Raw genomic sequence first — 21,644 nt, forward strand, 5'->3', positions numbered from 1 at the left:
AGTAATTAAAATCAGGGGACAAGGAGTCAAGCTGCTCATAAGAATGTGTGAAAAATGTTTTTGGAACTCACTTAGACATATACAGAGTGATACCATTGCTTTTCATTTAGAAAAACAGCAACAAAGAAAAATGTAAAAAGCATAATAGGAAATGTGAAGAGCTTAGGAGGAAAATGCAGTAACTATTATATTGACTGTAGTTTAATTTGAAAGACTTTAAACAGGAGAAACTGAGGAGAACCACTAAGATATACAGGATGTATACAGGTGCTAGTTAGAATGAGTCACTTCTACACTTCTGGGCAAAACTCATTTTAGACTGAAAGAAAACCAAATCCGAGGCTAACTGAAAACTGTTTATAACTTTTATTTTATTGACAACAAAGGAAGAGGCAAGGGTTGGACTCTCAGTAATTGAAGTATTGCAGTATTCTCAATAATAGTAGCTCACAGACTAAAGTTGTCCAATAGAGATTCAGAAACCTGCTTTTCTATTTAAGCTACTGGCTATGACACAAAGTAATGACACCAGGGATGTCCCTTCCTTCACTTCACAGATAAAGCCGTCTGAGGCACAGCTGGAAAAAAATTCCTCAACAATCTAGCAAAGGCCAGCAGCAGAACTGAGAGTGAAGTCTTTATCTAACACGTGCACCTACTGCTTTATCCACTACCTAATGCCACTTCTCCCCCTTATCCATCTCCTTACAGCAAATCCAGCCCTCCAGCAGGGAAGAATAGGCAAGATCCTTGTGTCTGTTCACAAACTCTGTGTTTTGAACTCTGTAGCTCAGTGGGAGTAACAAGTTTGAAGGCAGTTTGAAACATTAGAGTGAGTTACAGGCCTCGTAGAAAGGAAAAAAACCATCCTGTCATCAACTGGCAGCCCATAAGTGCATTCCCAATGGAGGTGACTAAACAATAACTCCTGCTTGTATTTCACTGTGATGCTGCCACAATGATGGACTGTTGGGTAAACACGTAAATCAGTTCTAAGACGCTTGACATCAGCGTATGACATGATCAGAGAAGCCTAGATACAGCTTAAGCTCTTGTAGAAAACCACAACAGCACAAATCTCCACTAAAATCTGCAGTGAAGTTCTCAAAGAGAACTGAAAATGAATAGCAATGTTTTCTTCCACCTGCTGATTACAAAGAGTAAGTTCTTCCAGATGCAATCTGACTCTATTTACAGTGACAAAGCTTAGGAAAAATAAAAAAGGCAATAAAAAAATACCACTTTTAATATTAAGACCTAAAAATAATTTTGAGCTTGGAAAAATAAAGGTTATTTATAAATTAAAAAACAGGGCAGATACTAACTTGAAGTTGTTTTTTTAAATTAAGTAAAGGAGGAAAACCACTAAAAAAGCTTCAAAATCTCCCTAAAACGAAAAGTATCTAGGCACTCTACATTACATTACATTACAATCCATTACATCCTGAGTCTTGGAACACAGTATTGATGTACACTTGTGCCAGTCAGACCTTTATCTGGAAAATCAGATTTTTAGTAGAAAAGACACCGAGCCCTGAATCCCATCAAGGTGTTTATTCTCCTTGGCTGCCTTGCTTACCTGATTCCTCTCCTGGGATACGGGAAGTATTAAACATCCTTTCCCACTGAGCTGAGCAGAGTGGAACAGTAGATCCCATCAGAAGAATCTGTGAAGCAAATGTACATTAAAATCTAATTTTGTGTATACAACTAGAAAATTAAAAGGTAAAGAAAAACCCCCAAGATCTGGCTAAACAAAGGTTTCAAAATAGTAAGGTTTATAACACATTAATGCAGTGTTGAGTTTTTTTATCTCCCTGTTCATGGTCTTTCCTTGAATTACATATGGAATATTCCATGGACATTCCAGAAATACCTATTTTTCCCCTTCTACCAAAAGCTCACCCTTCAAGAGGGAAGACTGAAGCTAGCTAGCACCTGAAATCCAAAGAGTTCTCCAAGGATGGTCTAGATGCAAAACGTGCACATGCAGCATGCATTACCCCTTAATTCATTCTTTTAAGCTATTTATGGCTGTGTAGGAACAAAAGTTCACATTTCTCAGACTTGTAGTTCCATACTATTAATCACATCCCTTCAGTGATCTCAAAAAAACCTACTTAATTGTTTCCACAGTATTTGTTTACTACAATATGCAGCCATTGCATAGTACAGAAACTCAAATGGGATTTGCCTATCTTTGCTACCTAGAAATTAGTGCAACACAGAATTTATATCATCATTATAATCTCCCACTGACTCACTCTTGGTATCAAGTGGCCTCCAGGCCTTTATCCCAATTATCCTGTACTGCATCCATACCATTCTGTATTTTTGACAGTTTGTAGTTTCTGCCCATATAAAATTCAAATGATAGCAAAGATGACTTGGACCACAAAAATTCAGAACAATAAGACATTCCTCTTCTCTCCCATTCTGAAAACTGGCAAGCTTCTCACAGATTGTGCTGGAAAAGGATCAAAAGCCATTTAAACTGGTATACATACTGGCTTGATTTCTTGTCTGTCCAGTTTTTTCCGATAGAGCAGGATGGCATGGATAACATTACCAGCTCTAGCTGCCTGCAGGGTTGTGGGATATAAAGAAAGGAAGTCCTGTAATGCAAATAAGAATCATAAGTTAATGATTACCAGGCTACATTAAAAGAAAGATAAACCTGATAGAACTTCCCATCCATGTTCTTTAAAGTTTATTCTGGACAATGTAGAAAAGGCTTTGAAATTTATTAAGTGCACAAGTGCAGTGAGCTGATGAAACTTTTCTTCAGCAGTCACAATCTCCTTAAACATTATTAATCATTTGAGTAGAAAAGACAGTGCTACATAAAACTTGACCCAAGACCATCATATTCCTTTTTTATTTTCCTTTTCATTTTTCAGCCTTTTACAATTTTACTTCCTGTACGTACATTTGTTAATATGAGCACATGCCTCCTTCAGCTGTGCTACCCAAGAAGTTTTATATGGAGCTTTGGAAGATTGCTTTTTACAGCAGGGAGAAAGCTGTTTAAGTCATTGCTGCATGAGTTTGCCAAAGTGGCTGCTGTGCTAGAGCTGTTAAGACAGGTGCACTTGAAGTACTTCAAGCATGTGGCATACTTGAAGGCTCCTGGAGACACCTGCTGCAGGTTATACAAGAAGAAAGGAAAACAAAGGTTACATGCTCAGTGGTAATGGATTTCTAAGCAGAATGACACCATGAAGTAAGATGCCTGCCATAAACATTACAGTGCTTGGCATATAAGGTGTTTATAGGATTTACCTACCATTGCAAAATAGTTACTGTTAACCATGATTGGTCCACGTCCTCTAAGGTAGATATATTCTTCCCACCAATCACTAACCTGCAGCAGGAAGGAAAAACAAGAGCAGTAAAATCTCATCATTTCCACAGTTTATGTCTTCTGTGTTAATGGCTCCACAAGACAACATTCCATACAGAAGTGGGAAGGAAACTGCAGGTTTGCCTCCCTACTTAATAAAGACAATAACCCCCGCCCCGCTAATTTCTATCAGACTTCAGGGAAAACAGGAAAAAAGGGTGAGAGAACCAAATTAAATTCAGCTGTATCTCTCTGATAAGGTTTCAAAGAAATCATGATCTCCACAAAATATTTAAAATGCATCAGGTCTCCTGAATGTTTTACAGCCTTTATCAGGGCAGATGAGGCTACTGGGGTACAGGTATGTTATGTTAAATAACATACCAAGAAGGAATTAACATTATAGTTCTCACTATAACATTGAGGATTGGATTTTTTTTTTTTTGTAAAGAAAGAAAAGAAAAAAAGAAAAGATAGACCAACAACTCAATTGATACAGTTCTTTGTTTTTCTTATATATGCCTTAGCTGCTCTATATTAAAAAATTGCTCTAAATCACTCTTCTAAACTACCTGGGTAGCCAAGCCCATTATTGAGTTATAAAGCTCAACAAGCAAATGAACAATCCCCAAAAGCAATTTTAAGAGCAAAATTTTCCAGAATAACAAAATGCAAAATAAGGATTCATTTTTTTTCAAGTTTAATTCACCTTTGCTCACCACACTGTTTACCAAATCACACAAATTATTTACACAGAAAGTCTCATGTAGTTTAAAAAAATATTAAGCAGTTTCAATTTCCTTCTTTTACATTTAAGAAATAATGGAATTTAAGCCAAAAAAAAGCACCAGAGAACAAATAATGTAATTTGAACAACTGAGCCTCCTCTTTATCTACTCACATAATTAGTGGCCCACCAGGATTTTAGCTTCAAATACCACTGAAGCCTTGGCCCCAAATTAAATGCAAAATCTTTGGCAAGACCTTCCATTCTTTTGAACTGTTCATCATCCATAAGTGGTCGAACTGACTCCAGATACTAGAACACAAGAAAAGAATCAGCATCAGTATGGGAACTAATGCATAGCTTCTCACCAGTCCTACATAAAGCACTTTAAAGTAAACAAAGATTATCCAGTCTCAATCCATAAGGCTGTAAATACCATGTTTATAAAATAAGAGTATATGCTCTTCTAAACTTCTACTGCAAACTTCAAAAGACAAAGTATTATTTTAAGACATTTGTCAGCAAAACACAAATGGAAGAGGTAACTTCTCTGAAGATTTTCCACTCCAAAAAGTAAGACATGCTGCTTCTTTAGTAGCAGACTGATTTTTCTTTTTTTTCTCCTCTAAAAATCAAACCTTCAGTTTCTGTGACATACTGCCATATTTACACACTTCAATACAAGGTTTTGTGTTATAACACACACATTTAGTAATGCTGTACAACTGGGAAGGATAACAAAAGTGGTGTGCTTCAAAAACCCTGGAAATCACACTTTGTGGCACAGCCTTGCAACAATAGGCATCATGTCATCCTATGTGAATCTCACTGGCTTCAAATTGTCACCAGTTCCATTGGTTTGTCACAGCTTTTATTTTAATTTCCATGCAGAAGTTTGAATCTGTTACACCATATTAATATCACTATGCAGTTTTTCATGAGGCATGGCAAAAAACACCCCAAAAGGTATCTAGGTATGGATTCTGCATTACTGAAGAAAATAAACTGGTGAATGTACATACCCTGTTAACTGTGTCTTTAACAGCTGGAACTGGCAATCGTGGTAAAGATGTCTGGAAGCTGTATAACATGGGCTTACGCCCTGAGAAAAGTTTTACAAGGGCCTGAAGAAGAGCAAAAACAGAATATACGCACCAAATTATTAGGTTCAATGAAAGAAAAATGACAGAGTAAATGTGTAATGTACCTCACAGTCCTTCTCACTGGTAAATAATACTGTACTACATTTAGGAAGCTACCATATTTATCACAGTTTCACCAGTAAAAAAAGGCCTTGGGAGAAACTAACTTCCTAAAGGTTAAACAATATGTCAGGGGAAGAGCAAACCGGCATGGTCATTCCTGACTTCCCAGTCATCAACCTGTCACAGACAATATTGCTGCTTATGTAGGGCACACCTCAATCTCAATATAAATACAGTTACTTACACTTCTTTTCTTCATATATTCCCCTCTGGAAGGATGAAAAAGACCACGTCTACTGCCTGACCTTTTACTATATTACATAGTAGATATGAGAAACGTATCTAAATTGTGCTTCAAAACACAATCATTATCAAGCCTGTGACTCAGGTGACATTTCTAGATAACCACAGTAATCTTTCAAAATAATAATTATGCTCTTGTATCATGGTTTAATGTTTTCCAAAGTTACAGCTCAACATCAATAACAGAACTGATGTTACAGGGAGTTAATTCAAGCATGAATCAATCTCAGGTAATCTACTGCATGATTGGAACATACCAAATTGTGCAAGCATGCCAGTGTTATACTCAGTGCTTGTGTTACAAAAAAACCCCAGCAACAAAACAAAACAGCCAGAGAGAACTTAGCTTCAGGTATTACAGAATCTCCTGTTTCCACAGGAGAGTGAAAACAAAAGCAGCTTTTCTGTCCACTATTACTTTTCAATTGCAGCACACACTAAGCTGAAATTCTAGACCATGCAACTTCTAGGCTACTCATGACAGGATTTTGACATTGCCACCCTATTTCAGCATGAAGGTCAAGTGAAGTGTTATACCAACAATCCAGTGGAACTTTTACTGTCACAGTGTAATCTCGGTCCAATACACAGGATAGTATATATAAGCCAACAGACAAGATAGAATAAAACAGAGAACGTCATTTCACCACTAAATTCTGAAAACTTCTCCTAACAAACCTGTTAGAATGTAGAGCTTTTGCTCTCTCTCAGCTTCCTGGCTCAGCACAGCTAGAGAAGATAATTTTAGGCAGCACAAAACAGCTAAGAATTGAAAAATATTACTAGCAATAAAGATCTCCCTGCAAATGGATGTGTATCAGAGCCATCAGGTGTACATGGGATGCACCACAGTGATCTGCCAAATGAAATCCAGCTTTGCTTCAGGACAAGAAAATTTTGGAAACAAGCGGAAAGAAAAAGCTCAGCTTTTTCAGTTTCATACTTGGAGACAATTTTATTCCAAAACTCTTAAGCCAGAAAAGGTTAAAAGCATTTTAAGAGAGTGACTGCTCAACTGACAAAAACCAGCAAACACATTTCACAGCATTTATCTCTTAAGAAAACTTGTAATAGAGAATTTATAATACCTTGAGACCAACAAAGTGCTCTGACAGAAACACACATTTCATTACATTTCTGTTTTCATATGCAGACACAGCAAATAATGTCATTCTAACATATGTTGCATCTGTTCACACACGATTACAACTTTTTAAATGGATTTTTTAAAATGGTAACTAATATTTGGATTTCCCTCCTAACAGTGATACAGGAAATTTGACTTTATAAGGTGAAATATGCTGATTAAAAGTGTCACTAGACTTCCAACCAGGCTGAAAAATCACTTTGTACTGTGACTGAAATTAGAGTTCAGGTTTTTGATCTACATGATCATTTGAAGAGAAAACAGAATTATAAAAATCTAGAAAGCTAAAGTAGTTGGAGCTGTTTCACTAGTGAAGCCAGACTTCTCTTTTGCTGGGTCTAGTTAAATAGACCTTCATAGTAAGTATAGATGAGACATTGTTGGACATACATACATCTTCAGTATTCTGCATTTTTGAAACATATACAATGCACAACAAAATACATATGCAACATATATGATGGACAAAAATTTATAAATACAATATGCAACAAAGCATGGTAAGCAGCACTACAGTTCATACTGTTTTAAGGTTGGTAAGGCAATATTAAGAGCTTTGAAGTATCTATCTGGTAGGACATGCTGAAAACCAAGGCAGCTACAGCTCCAAGCAATTGACAGAAAGCCTTACCATTCAGAGCCTCTGGACTGTACCAATTTGAGCCATGAGGCTGATACCGCTTCCAGGAGAAACCATCAGTTAGAAATTTCATTTGTAACAGACAAACATTAAACTCTATTTAAAGTGTACACCATTCTGGATACTTGTCCTTGAATATCTCCCACAGTAAATCATGACCTGCGCTTAGTTTAACACGCTAATTTTTCAGGCCACAGAGACTAATTTTATCATGGTACAGAAAATAAGCTATTTCTACCACAATACAGGCAGAAGTGAGATGAAACAACCAAGTCCGAGTAGCAAAACCCCACTTCATCTCTTGCAGCACTGACACCTACATTTCCTCACTTTATACCTATCATATCCTTTAAGAATCCTTTTCCAAAGCACCACAATCTCACTTTACCCTTATCTGAAAACTGCATAACATGCTACCTACACCTTATGCTTCTTCCCCAACTCATTTTGGAGGCATACCAATGAATCAGTTGAAAAGACATTCAACAATATTTTCTTCAAGCATAAGAATAATTTTATAATGGCTGACTAGAAATCCTAATATTGCAACAAAGAATCAGGGGAACACTTTCTCTGGGGATAAGATTCTTCGGTGCTGCAGCCGAAGTTCTTTAAGCTGTACTTGCACATAGAGAAAAGGCAGGTATTGAGTCACACAGGACCAAGGCATTGGCAAATCCGAAGTTATTCCTGGAGTGTTTACTTTTCCTTCTAGAAGGCCATGATGAATACTTTCATTACAGCATTAGAAGGGTGACAGGAGAAATAGCTACCTAACAGCCTCCTGTCCCATGACACAAAAAAACACAAGAAAAGAATAAAACTACAAAATTTTCTTTTAAGGCTTTGAATACTGATCAGTCAGAAGATGAAATGAAACCAACATATCCTTACCATCCAAAACTTGGTGCCAGCAGAAAGTTTGCCATGTTCAGAGAACATCCAACCATGGTAGGAGAGCAGCATTTTCAGGGAGTAGCGCATTGTGACGATAAGGGCAACCCAAAGCCCTGTGCCAAAAAGTACTCCACTCACAATATTCTGTGTTTGGTTTGACATATAGCCACTATTTAAAACAAAAGCCAGCATATGCCAGTTAGTGTCCATTTAAATTCCAAAGAGAAGCTGGTATTACAAACCTAAGTCTAAAAGTAGCAGAGACAGGACTTAGACAAGCTTTATGCCTGCTTATCCTGCTTTCAAAAATTCCTTTCCAAAAACCTTTTCATGCAGCAACATTGAAGGCCATAAAAGTTCCCAAATGTGCTTCCCAAATACCCAGAAAACTATGCAGCAATACTGGGACAACAACCTCCCTACTTAATATCCTCATACATCTGTTTATTTGGCTTATCATGTCACAAACGTAGTGTCCCAAAACTGATGTATTTCAACAGGAATAGTTTTAAGAGTACCTGCAATAAAACTGATTTCCTTTCAGAGTAACAGTCACCTTTCAGTCTACTTACGTTGTATCAAGTGTTCGGTTGATCCTGGCTATTATTCCTAAGGAAGGATCAATTTTGGCATACATGGTTGACATCACACCCACAACTACAATAAGCCAGCTAGATGGGCTAGCAGGATAAACTCCGGTGATAATTCCATTCTGGAAAGAAAAGCCTCGATATAATTTTTTCATACCAAAGTGACTGACTTCATATTACCATGGAAAGAAACAAAAATCAACACATTTAAGTCATTTAGTTATACAGAAGTAGTTAAGATTATCCAATGTTTTCTTACATGTGATTATCTCAGGACTAGGGAACAGATTTACTTAAGTTACTACAGAAAATTTTAACAATTATATCAACAATGAAAGGAACTTTTACATTCTCTTGTAGACATCATTGATCCTGTGATCTCCAAGTCTTACTGAAAATACTGAAACTAACTAACAACCCTAAAACAAATGACACTTCAATAATTTCAATTTACACTGTGTTAGACTCTCCTACATGAATATATGGCAAAAATATCTTACTGAACAAGACACTGAAAACCAGAATTAATAATTTTATATAATTTAAACAGTTCTTCTCATGGCTTTTAAAGAAAATTTTAATAAGATTTCTGTTAATATGTTTATGTTTTTGAAACAGATGTTGAAGATATCCTGTAGCTTATGTAGTTTGCTATTCACAAAACAGATATTTACAATTATAATCCCATGAACAGAACACTAAATTCATGGCAATCTCTTTGCCATCAGAAACAATACTACTTAGCTATAATAAAGAGTGCAACCTTGTACCTCTAAGACATATAACACTAAAGATCACAACTAGTCATATTTTTGACTTCTGCTAAAAGATTATATAATTCCATGGTACATTATGAAGAGAATGAAGTCAGTAAATTTCTACATCTGCTTCATCTTGCTTCCACAGAATAATATGTACCCTTTCAGACTTTACAGTATCACCCTGTGCCAACTTCCTCAGTACCCCTTGTCTTAAATAAAACCCCCATAAATCTTTCACAATGAGGAACTTTATTTACCATAAAGAAAGAAAAAAAAATTCAGTTGTCCCTGAAAAAACTTCAGTAAATTCATAAAACATTAAATAACCCTGAAGTTTGGACCAGATTAGCATACCTTGAACCTGATGAACTTCTTCTTCCATGAATAGACACCAGATAGGTAAATCTGTTTGAGTGCCTCATGGCTCATACGCAGGTCAATCCCATCTGGAGTTACGGTAAATTGAAAAGCTACTGCCTGATGAGCTTCCGCCATTTTCAGAGAGAGTTCTGCCAAAAAACAAAGTTTAAAAAGAGTATTTCCTTATTGTCCAAAGGAACTAGGAGCTAGTCCATTTCTAGCAAGATATCTTCTACACCACAATTTTGGCAAAGACGTCTAAGTATAAAAACCTTACATATAGTACTTGCCTTTTCCTTACAGGCTCTGCTTGCACTTTAGGCTGAGTGTCCTGGCAGTTAATTTAAGGCACTTCTTTTAACCAAAACAGCTGCAATGGAAACAAAACACTTATGTAACTTGGGCATTTTGGCAGCATCACAGCTGCATATCACCTGTACATTCAATACATAAAAAAAATCAGAGCAGAACAGAAAGAGAAAGCCAAAGCATTTAGAAAAAGCATATTACAGGTACAGAGCATCTTACATTTCAAAGAAGATTCAGAAAATGCTTTATTTGAAACAAAAGGTATCTAAAGTTTTCACCTCAACTAGAAAAACAATGTGGCTTCTGGCCATATCCTCTCCCAATTTTCTTTTCATATTCTAATTTCAGATTACTCAACGCAATAAGAATCTATAGTCCCTGTGGCTCTGTGCTGTGACTGGCAAATAACTGCAAAAATCAAAACTATGCAGAGTTGAGGAAACCAAATCACAACAGTCAGAAAAATTACCTTCCCAAAGAAATCGGAAATTATGATGAAATTTCATGGAATTGCAGCTCAGTTTAACTGCCCAAACAAATATCAACAACCATACCAATATGGACAGAAGACAATCATACCAGGCAGCCATAAAAGACTCAAGCAAAAACCACTGGAAGTTAAAACAGAAATGTAAACCCAATGCAGCCCCAAGAATCCCACCATGTGCCTGAGAGTGTTGTGCAAACACCTCTCCAACTCTGTCAGGCCTGGGGCTGCAACCACATCCTTTGGGACCCACTTCCAGTGCTCAACCATCCTCTGAGTGAAAAACCTTTTCCAAATATCCAACCAAAACTTCCCCAACAGAGCTTCAGGCCATTCCCTCAGGTCCTGTCACTGTTCCAGAGAGAAGAGATGCGTGCCTGGCCCTCCTCTTCCCCTCACGAGGAAGCTGTAGCTGCAATGAGGTCTCTCCTCAGTCTCTTCTCCAGGCTCAGCAGAGTGAGTGACCTCAGCTGCTCCTCGTATCGTCTCTCCCCCCAGACCCTTCACCATCCTCACAGCTCTCCTCTGGACTCTGTCTAAGAGTTTTATCATATTCTGGCACCCAAAACTGCCCCCAGCACTGGAGGTGAGGCTGCCCCAGCTCAGAGCAGAGTGGGACAATCCCCTCCCTTGCCTGGCTGGTGATGCTGGGCCTGGTGCCCCCCAGGACAGGGTTGGCCCTCCTGGCTGCCTGCCACTGCTGGCTCAGATCCAACTTCCCAAAAACCCAGGACCCTCAGGGCCCCTTGTGTGGCTCTGCTTTCCAGCATCTCCTTCCCCAGTCTGTACACACATCCAGGGCTGTCCCAACACAAATGCAGGATCTGGCACCTATCCTTGTTAAACTTGTTGGTAATTCCATAGCTTTTCTTAGTTTCTGTAACCAGCATTTATACATAAACACCCTGGAAGTTACTCCTACTAATTATTGATTCAGACTAATGCTTTTTGAGCACTTATAGTTAGAAAGTAGATTTTTGCAGACAGACTCTACGTATAACATTGAAATGGTCAAAACTATGTATTCCTGAGGAGACCATCATGATTCCAGTTGGTCACTTGCCCAACTTTATTTATTAGCTTACCAAAACTTTCATGCATAGCCTTAAAAACAATATCCTCCTAGAAGTATGACTAAATGGTAGTGGAATTTATTAGCCCATTTGCAGGTCAGGATTCAAGGGCAAGTTTTAGATTGAAATTTTCACTGGTACAAAACACATTATCAATACCAAGTGTTTTAAGGTTGTACTGGCATTTCTGTGTAAGTAAAATTAAAAAATAAATACAACTACTTTACTCTTTTTAAGTCCTAAAAGCTAAAATTTACATTTTGTTTGCAAACCCAAAGCTAGTAATTCAATTCTGGTAGACTGCCATCCCCTGTGGAACACCACGGAAGGACTAACCAGTGCAATTTAGGTGGGCACTTCAAAAGCAGTTTATTATGACCAGAGTGCTGCTCCTCTAGTCTGTAAATACTCTACTTAATCAAAGTCATCCGAAACACAAAGAACGGGTGCCAAGGTCCATGAGTAGACAACCAGGCACTTGGAAATCAGCTCAGGAAATAAATACACAACATAGAAAGAGAAGGAATACTCGGCAGAGATGAATGAGGTAAGTGCTGCTGTACATCATCTATTAAGGTTGCTGACCAACAGGCATGGATTCTTTGCAGTATTTAATGTGCCTGCTCCTGGACCAGCCTACAGTGATCCACCTCTGCAATACAACTACTACTAGTTCCTAATGGTAATTCATGGATCTCGTAAATCCATCAGCCACTGCTCAGGTTTCACTGGGTGAATCAAGGCACCTAAAGCTCACAGTATCCTACAGATAGTATGCAATTGATTTATGTGTGTGTAGTGTCTGATTAGAATAACAAAGAAGAGAAGAATAACAAATGAGAAGAACGAAAACCAGCTTGAAAACCAGTTTCAAAAGCTTTAGCACAAGCCCTGTGTGGCTGAGTAACAACTGCAATTTGTAGTACTAAATGACTCTTGTCACTAACAACTACTTATAAGGGCTCTGCTGCAGGCAAGCATGAGGAAGTCAAAGTCAGCTGTCCATTCATTCATTTAAGTCGTTCATCACCAGCTGACAAGACAGCAATAAAACAGGCAGAGGCAGCAGTAACACAGGGTATAACCTGAACTCAACAGGGTTTGCAAAAGAGTTCAAAGCTAAGAATTTATCATATGTTTAGTGGCACTATTAAGACTGGGATGATATAACCCCAAAAAACACAAATCAAGAACTCAACTGTATTTGCATACAGAGAATCAGGCACCTAGTTTTGTCTCAAGGAGGGCAAACAGGTTCTGCTCAGGTCACTCAGGGAATTTTGTATTCTGCAAAGCCAGTGTCTTAAGTACAAGATCAGCTAGTTTCCATTACCCTTCAACTCCCCTGTGACTTCTCAGCCTGAAAATTTGTAATTAACCTCCTCTTTGTCTCCGAATGGAAAGAATTTCAGGAACCCTTTAATTTTTAAGGACATGCTTTTTTTACTGTCCAAGGCAGAAAAATATTATAAATAACATCAAGCATTAACAGTCAACTTGACATTTTAATGAATTAAAATTTAGCATTCTCATAAAAATAAATAAGCTTCATTAAGAAAAATATTCCTTATTCCCAAACGAAAAAAAAAAAAAAATTAACCCAGCAAGAATTAATCTTGAATCAAGCAAGCGAGCCCTGAAAACAAATACAGTCCAGTCCTAGGGCTGTGCTGCTTGACATTAAGAGGTGAAACAATAAAACGGCTTGTTTCTTTTCATATTCTTTTCCTTTACTCAAGAAAACCATAAGCCTTTAAAACCGCCCTGAATTATGATGGCGGAATACCAAAGGCTTCCCGAAGTCCGCTGCTTTGAACACTTGTTTTCCTCCTTAAAGGCCAATTTAATCATAAGCCGCGGTGCACTTCCCCTCGCTGCATTCCTGCGCTGCCACGTGCTCGCCAGCAAAGTAGGGGAAAGGGCACAGGCGGAGCCTTGGACTTTTAAACTTGACTTGCCACCGTCCCTAAGGCAGCACCCACATCAATCACTCCGGCAGCTCTGCAACAATAGCGTCTTCTAACTGCGGCCGATTGGCTCTGCAGCATATTTCTGATTTCTGCACGGCATATACTAATTAACCTCCTTCCCAGCAGAGAGCCATAAACAACAGCTTTTGACTCTCCGAGCAGCTTGGCAGAGTCTTACTCAAAGAGGGGGGAAAAAACAAAACCTCAGCACAGTAATTTCTACAACTAATCTGAAATGGCTATTTTCATTCCTTTCAGTGTTCTCTTCTGTTATCTGTATCTTGAAAAAAACACACAGTTGTCCCTTAAAATTTGGTTTATTGATTGTTTGTGAGGGTTTTTTTTTCCTTTTATTTAAAGAAGAAAGCTGCCTGTTCCTTGCTCCTATCTGGTTTTATTTAAATTCAAACATGCTGTAACAGTTGCAGATGTTTCTCCTCTTCCTTTTTCATACCTCTGCCTGAGCCAAACTAAACTAAGCACATTTTTTTCCTCATTGTTATAAACAAGCACTGCTAGGCTGGATGTCAGTTTCAAGTCAAGAAAACACATTAGACACTAGAAAGCCTATGTGCTGATGGTCTGCAAAACTATGCTGCTACATCTACAATGCAAAAAAGCGTCCTCACACTGTTATTTTTGCAGTTTCAGGACATTTACACCACAAAGACTGAGGTTTAACTCACAGACCTTATGACTTCAGGTTGCAGACACCGAACAGTCAGTGTTAGGGCATACATGTTCCTACAATCACAGAAGGAGATAAGGTCCTCATCTCTTGAAAATCTGGGGCTAAGAGAGAGGTCCTACGTGCAGGATGCTTCCATTTAAGTCAGGCATGCAAGAAGTTACCAGTGGTTGGCAATGTCTTTCTGAAGCACAGTGAAAGAACTGCCATGTGCATTTTAAAAAGCAGCAAGCCATGATACAAAAGCTAATTGCATTACAGTACACTGCACAAAACAAGGTATTAACTCTTGAAGCAGTTACTCCTGGAAATGCTACTGAGTATTAATATTTTTATTTTTCTGTAGATTTTGTACACTTGACGTGGATAAAGCGATAGTGCTAAAAAGAATAAAGTCACCACCTATACCTCAAAACAAATGCAAATCCTAGGCTTTAAGAGGATGTCACTTGTTTCCTATACATTTGCTTGGCTTATGCAATTCACCTCTTTCCCCATTTCCTCTTCCTCTTGAATAGAAAACCCCCTGCCATATCTCCTTGTCAGGATTCTAAACATTTAGCAAAAAGAGGCATACTACTTAAACACAGTTTTCACACTGATAGCTCCTTTTCCTGCAAAGAAAGTTAACGAAGAGGGACACCGAAGAGGTCTCATTAACTTGATTCCGAAACAGATAAAATCTTGCTGAAAGACTTAATTCTATGACTCTTGAGGTACATTGATAATTTAGTTTGAGCTTCTTCTCACAGGTTTCTGACACCTGTTTATAGGTTAGCTTTAATATGCAGGGCATATGACTGACCAAACCAAGCTCACAAAACAATTCTCTCCAATTATTCTACTTGGATAACCAAAATTTGACAGATTCCTACAAAAAGCAATGGCTGGTGCACATAGTTTATGTGAGAACACACACAGGTACCCCCACACACAGGTTTGATTCTGTCAGAGCTCTCAAAAAGACATCCTTGGCACCCAAGCCAGAGTGCTCGTAGATGGTGGGAAGGCTTGCAGCATTACAGGTATGATGGCAGTTCTGGAATCAGAATTACCTGTATCATGGCATTTTTGAACTCAAAATTACCAGGAAGCTCTCCTAACTTCTGGCAGCTACAAGGCAGCACCAATAAAGCAATGAGAAAGACCTTATGACAAAGGCTTTGTCTTCTGACTCCTGCCAAGTTCCTACCAGGCAAGTTTAGAAGTAAAGAAAAAAGCACAACCCAAAACAAAACAAAAACCCCAACGAACCACAGCAGAAACTTGACCCTGAAGAATCCTTCATTAGTTTCTCAAAATAAACTTTCAACCTCAAATTTTAGCATGGAACTCTGATTTCAAATAGTGACTGGTGAGGAGAGAAGTGTGATACTAAACTATTCAAAATGACATTGTTTAAGGAAGCTTTCAAGATGCAAAGTGGAGAAAAATACCAGATGAAAGTACATTAAACCAAATTTTAATTAGTAAACATACTTAAAACTATATTAAAATTTCCATTTAAAGACATACACCTTGAATGAAGAATGGTTTTGTAAAACCAAGCAAGTACCCCAAAGTCTTGGTCTGACCCCAAACCAGTTTATTTAAAAGAGAAAAGCGAGGCGGAGGGAATCTATTTCTATTAACATGCAAATCAGTAAGAGTTACTGTGTGAATGTTAAAAGCAGCCACAAAGAGCTAGAAAATAATTCTGGAGTTCCCAAAAGTTCTCCTGAAGGACTTTAAGTCTGAAACCTCTTTAAATATTGAAAATATTGCAGAATATTTGCTGTCCACACATCAGATCTCCCTTCATGAGGTGAGCTTGCTACAGCTTTTAAAAGAAAACAGACACCCAAAAGATTTATTTTGTATGTTTAGTGATAATATATTTTGACACTTTAGCGTAGGTCACTGAATTTTAAGTGTCTGACTTAATGAAATTAACATCAGTATTTAAACACTTGAACAGCAGTGTTGTGTTTGTGCTGAGACAGTGACCAAGTACCTTCTCCCATCTCTATAAGCCATTACTATGGCAATTTGCATTTTCTATCTCCCAGAAAGCCAAAACTATAAATGTATTTTGTTTTATACAGGTCACTAAAGAACTTTGTATGCTCAAATCTGTTGATTTCATATCAGGTACTAGATCAAAAGAAAGAGAATTCCAAACACTGAGATGTCTATCCAATCTCTTCACACATTATTACATGTTTCACTTGAATTTCTGTTATTGATGGTCCTGCTGGTCCAAGCCTTCAGTACCACCTACACAAAGTATTCAGATGAGACTGGCAGCTGACTTTGCCTACAGTGTGCTTGCAATGAAATGATAAACAGTGAAGCACAACAAGGCCAGTGCCAACATCCTCAAATAACTTCCTAGCTTGTTAGCTTATTTCCACACTTTGCCACCTGCTACAGTTTAATTGACCTATACAGTCATCCCAGAAGTGGATACAAAAAAATAAAACCAATAAAAACACCTACCCACCAGAGAGGGAAAAAACCCCAAACTGAAACTGCCAATGGACTCACAAGCACAGGGACTGAAACTGGGAGCAGTGGCTGATACATTAAAGGTTTTCACTGCCATCCAGATGGACCTTGACAGGCTGGAGCAACAGGCAGGCTTTGTGAAACCTTGTGAAGTTCAACAAGAAGAGCAAAGTCCAGCACGTGGGTAGGACTAACCCCTCACACCAACACACACCAGAGACTGGCTGGCTGGAAAGCAAAGCTCAGCAAGTGGCACATGAGCCAAGGAAGTGCCCTTACAGCGAAGGCTGCAGAGGATGCTAGCAGAATCCTGGGGGGCACTAGGAGGACTGCTGCCACCAGGTTGAGTCATGTGGCTTTGCCTTTCTGGTCAGTGCTGGTGAGGCCCCTTCTCAAAAACTCTGCCCAGTTCTGGGCTACCCAATGAGAGAAATTAAACTACTGGAGAGAGTCCGGTGAAGAGCTCGTAGGAGGATTAAGAGCTTGAACAATCAAACATGCAGAGATGTTTTAAGAACTTCAGTGTAGGAGTTTTCATAAGACACCTGATGCAAAAAAATAAACTTACAGAGCACTAAGGCCTGAACAAGAAATCTTCTGCTTCAATTGCTTTAAATTAACAGCATACCTTGAAATTCAAATTGGTATTAGCAGCCAAATATTGAAAAGAGCAAGTTTTCTGCAACTGACAAAAATATGCTAGTAGTTTGGAGGATAAAAGAAGCTGGACTTTGAAGAATGAACCCTTTAGAAAATGATTCATCTCAGTTTTTCAACATTACTCCAGTAAGTTGCCTTAGCTGAAAAGCACCAAAGTGCCATTACACAAGGTTTTCAAATGCATATTGGTATTTTAAACACCACTACCTTGCCCAGTGAAAGGCTGCCAGTCTTAAGGCAGCAGGTAGCTGACTTTGAATGCCCTCCCTATACTTTGCATTGATATGGTGGGAAACCGTAGAAACGCCTCATAAAAAAAAAAATTAGCTTGAAATTCAAGGTTACATGTATATAAACCTATCTAAAGAAAACATTGATTGCTCCTAACAAATTAAAAATTACTGTATTATCAATAATAAAACAGATGTCCCTTCAGTAAAGGATATGGAGGTTTTTCATGGGGTTTGCTACAAACACAATGATTTCAGGCACTGAAGTATACACTGTACAGCAGCATCCAGCACTGTCTCAGTAACTCAAAGTCCCATCCACTCTTGGGTCAGATAGCTGTGGGGAGGCAGTCACTCATACAAATGCCAAAATTCTGCCCTAGTGCAAGAGGATCGGTAAGGCAAGGCAGCTAACCAGGGAATGCCAGAAGGATGCCAAAAATGCTTTCACATGTGTGCATCTGGTGCTCCTTTGATGCTTAGCCAAACAAAATTAAAAATAAAGCTACAGAAAAAGCATTCAGTTTCAGAGAAATCTAAACAAACAGCAAATTTGTCTAGAGTTCTATGCCTTTTAAAGGAAATTCAGGTCTTGTTCTATAGAATGTTCAGTAAACAGTATAAAATATGCAGCTGAAACATTTAAACATATGAACAAAAAGACTGCCTGTTTTCTCATATCTGTTTCTTGGATATTCTCTTAGGTAATGGCACCTTCCCATATACTGCACTTATGCAAAAAGGTATCAAGACACCGAAGCCTCAAAAAAAGCAGCTTATTGAGTTTATACTTAGCTCATGTGACATTCCACAAGGTGTTGACTTCTGAACTTACTATAAAGATTAACCAGACACAGTTATTCGCTTGAGAATTTCTATTTCTAAATTGCTTCTTTGCCTACTAACCTTTAATAATGTCTAATCATGCTTCAGCATATAGAATGACACAGATACTCTCTGCTTTCAAGTCTTACCACCAACCCAGCTATCTTACAATGACTAATCATGTTTTACTGACATAAAATCTTTACAAGAAATATGACGGGAGTGAAGCCAAATCATACCTGTGCAAAAATTAGCTACAAGGATTAAGTTCACCCAAGGCTTTTCAGGTGAACCTAATGACTATGGCATACAAATAAAGCAGAAACCAAGGAGTCACTCTCCTTTAAAAGTTGAATTAACATAGTACTGACAAAAACAAAATTAACCTGACAGGTGTTCTCATGACATTTTAGTTGGGACAAGTTCTTATATCTGGTTATTGCCAATCATTGGCTCCAATCCTTCCCACCCTCACCTACACCTGACAGGTGTGGTCTCTTGGAATTGCAAACGTCTTTAAGAATTTCTCACAACGAAGAGATGAACAAATGCTATGGCTCAAGCCAAGGTGGAGAACTGAATACATGTACCTGCCCAGCTACAGCAACACTAGGACCCACAGCCAAACCTCATCCACAGAAGAGAGTTTGAAATCAGAACAGCTAAGAACTCTTCAGTAACTTGCTGTACCGTGGACAGCTTATGTCCTGACCCCAGCAGTTTCCCAAGATCACCTGTGGGTGAGTTACATTCATTATCCTCTGCAGATATTTTGTTTGGAATCTTGGGCAAATTTTCTTATTCCCTTCCTAGGTGGTAAACTGGAGCAACAGGTCTATATGGATGGAAAGAGATAATGACAAAGAGGCCAATGAATGTAACATAAACACACCTGAAGAGCTGTCTTCCTTATAAGCAGGCTCGAGATTTATTTGGCACACACAAACCTATCCCAGAAACTCACTGCCGCTGAGACCCTGAATAAATGAGGACACACCAAGAGGCAGACTGGTTCCAATGCTCCTAGCTCCTAACAGACACTACACTACAGCAATGGCAATCACTCAGCTGTGGCTCTCAAACAGAAAGTCAAGAAAAACAGTGTGAGCTTTGATTCACACACAGCTTTCAACTGCTCAGAGGGGCTGGATCAGATTGGAACCATTTCAGAAAAACTGATGCCAGTGGAGAAATAGCCACAGACAGCAGTTCTGAAACACTATTTTCCATTACACTGAATGACACTATTTACACTAAACATGTCCAAGATGGTGAGGAACCGTGGAGTGACAGAAAGTTCATGTGCTCCCCACTCAGTTACTTCTGAGAGTTCCAGCAGTGACTGCCAGCTCCTGTGACATGCAAGTTAATTTCAGGGGCAAATTCTGGCTATTCTCCAATGTTAAGCTAAGTATTCAGTTTAAGAAATCCAACCAAGTGTTCGTCTGCAGGCTTCAAACTCCCATTGGACTCAACACAGATGCTATCAAAATTTCTCAGAGAGGTGTTCAGAGAATAGACTGTTTCCACCAGCACTTCAAGGAGAAAAGCCACAGTTGGTAGACTGTCTTCTCACCTGATCTGGAAACAGGCAAAACAGAGACTTGCAAACAATCTGTTAATTAATTACTAGGCTAACCCTAAGGAATATTAATCCCTAAAGTTTCTGGATCATATGATCTCTCTCCTCTTCTCATTAGCACGTTCCTGTAGAATGTGGTTCTAAAATGTACACTTCAACACATAAACAACACCCCCCCAGAAACCCCAATGAACACAAACCATCAACACTCTCCTAAATCAAAACAGAAACTTTTACAACTGTTGAATTATTTCTCGGGATTTCTTTCTCCTTATACAGGACATACTATATTGTTCCTAGGCCTCTTAGATCATTCTAGCCTCCACTGCAATACATGTTATATTGTCCACATCCCAGCAAGCTACATCCTCTGACCTTCTAGAAATCCAGAATAATCTAAGAGAGAAGCACAGTCTGCTAAAACACTACACAGTTATCATACCATGCAGAAACCTCCCCCACCTCATAAAAACTAGGCTCTAGACCTGGGTATTTCTTTTTAACTGCTATAAAAGACATACCCAGGCATTTAGATTATACAAGCTGAACCCTTCTTTCTCCCTTTGAACTTAATGAGCTTCTGTGCTCTTGCAGTAAACAAGAATTACTATCTTCCCTATGACAACAAATCTTTTTGGAGTGGCAGGACTTTGACGAGACATAAAGGATGTCACATTTTAGGAGATGCTGGAAGATGGACAACAATGTGTGGTGATGAGAAATCAAACTGAGTTAACTGCTTTATCAGTATTAAATGACCATTTATTGCACAAGGTTGAAAGACCTCAATAAGGTTCAGGCTCTAAGACTGAAGAACCGGTTCCAAAGCTTTGTAAAAATATTTAAATTTACGTTCACATTAAAGTTAACCCAGACTTGGAGAAAGAGGGTTCAGCCATTCAGATCGTGTTTTTCCAAACGTGGAGTTCAGGACTATGATACAAGCATGCTGCAGGGCTAAGGCAATACTTTTGGAATGTTAAAAAAAAATAATACATAGTTTTGGAGTTTTGTTGACTGGCTGGGGCTTTACTTGTGGATTTTTTTCGGGGGTTGGGGGGGTGTTACTCGTTTGCCTTTTTAGTACGAACATTTGCTTAAGTCGCCTTTCTTTTGAGATTTTGGGATTCACCACCGTGCCCACCGCCCGGGGGGCAGAGGGGAGGGACACAGGGCCACCCTCGCTGCCCGGGGGTGGACACAGGGCCACTCTCGGTGCCCGGGGGAGGACACAGGGCCACTCTCGGTGCCCGGGGAGGGACACAGGGCCACTCTCGGTGCCCGGGGGAGGACACAGGGCCACTCTCGGTGCCCGGGGGAGGACACAGGGCCACTCTCGGTGCCCGGGGGTGGACACAGG

General features: G+C 38.9%; 1 protein-coding gene across 2 annotated transcripts in view; it reads right to left on the reverse strand.

Moving 5' to 3' along the window:
- Positions 1–21,644, reverse strand: part of CPT1A (carnitine palmitoyltransferase 1A) — a 39,390-nt gene that overhangs the window by 15,191 nt on the left and 2,555 nt on the right. For both annotated transcript variants that reach the window (XM_086894042.1, XM_086894043.1), the window contains exons 2-10: positions 10,264–10,343; positions 9,968–10,122; positions 8,835–8,974; positions 8,260–8,431; positions 5,093–5,194; positions 4,245–4,382; positions 3,287–3,364; positions 2,508–2,615; positions 1,580–1,667 (exon numbers count right to left, since the gene is read on the reverse strand). In XM_086894042.1, coding sequence (XP_086750168.1) covers positions 1,580–1,667; positions 2,508–2,615; positions 3,287–3,364; positions 4,245–4,382; positions 5,093–5,194; positions 8,260–8,431; positions 8,835–8,974; positions 9,968–10,108 — 967 coding nt within the window. In that variant the 5' untranslated portion in view covers positions 10,109–10,122; positions 10,264–10,343. The remainder of the gene's footprint in view (positions 1–1,579; positions 1,668–2,507; positions 2,616–3,286; positions 3,365–4,244; positions 4,383–5,092; positions 5,195–8,259; positions 8,432–8,834; positions 8,975–9,967; positions 10,123–10,263; positions 10,344–21,644) is intronic.

The sequence above is a fragment of the Cyanistes caeruleus genome, chromosome 6, assembly GCF_971803275.1.
Source record: "Cyanistes caeruleus chromosome 6, bCyaCae1.hap1.1, whole genome shotgun sequence".
NCBI lineage: Eukaryota > Metazoa > Chordata > Aves > Passeriformes > Paridae > Cyanistes > Cyanistes caeruleus.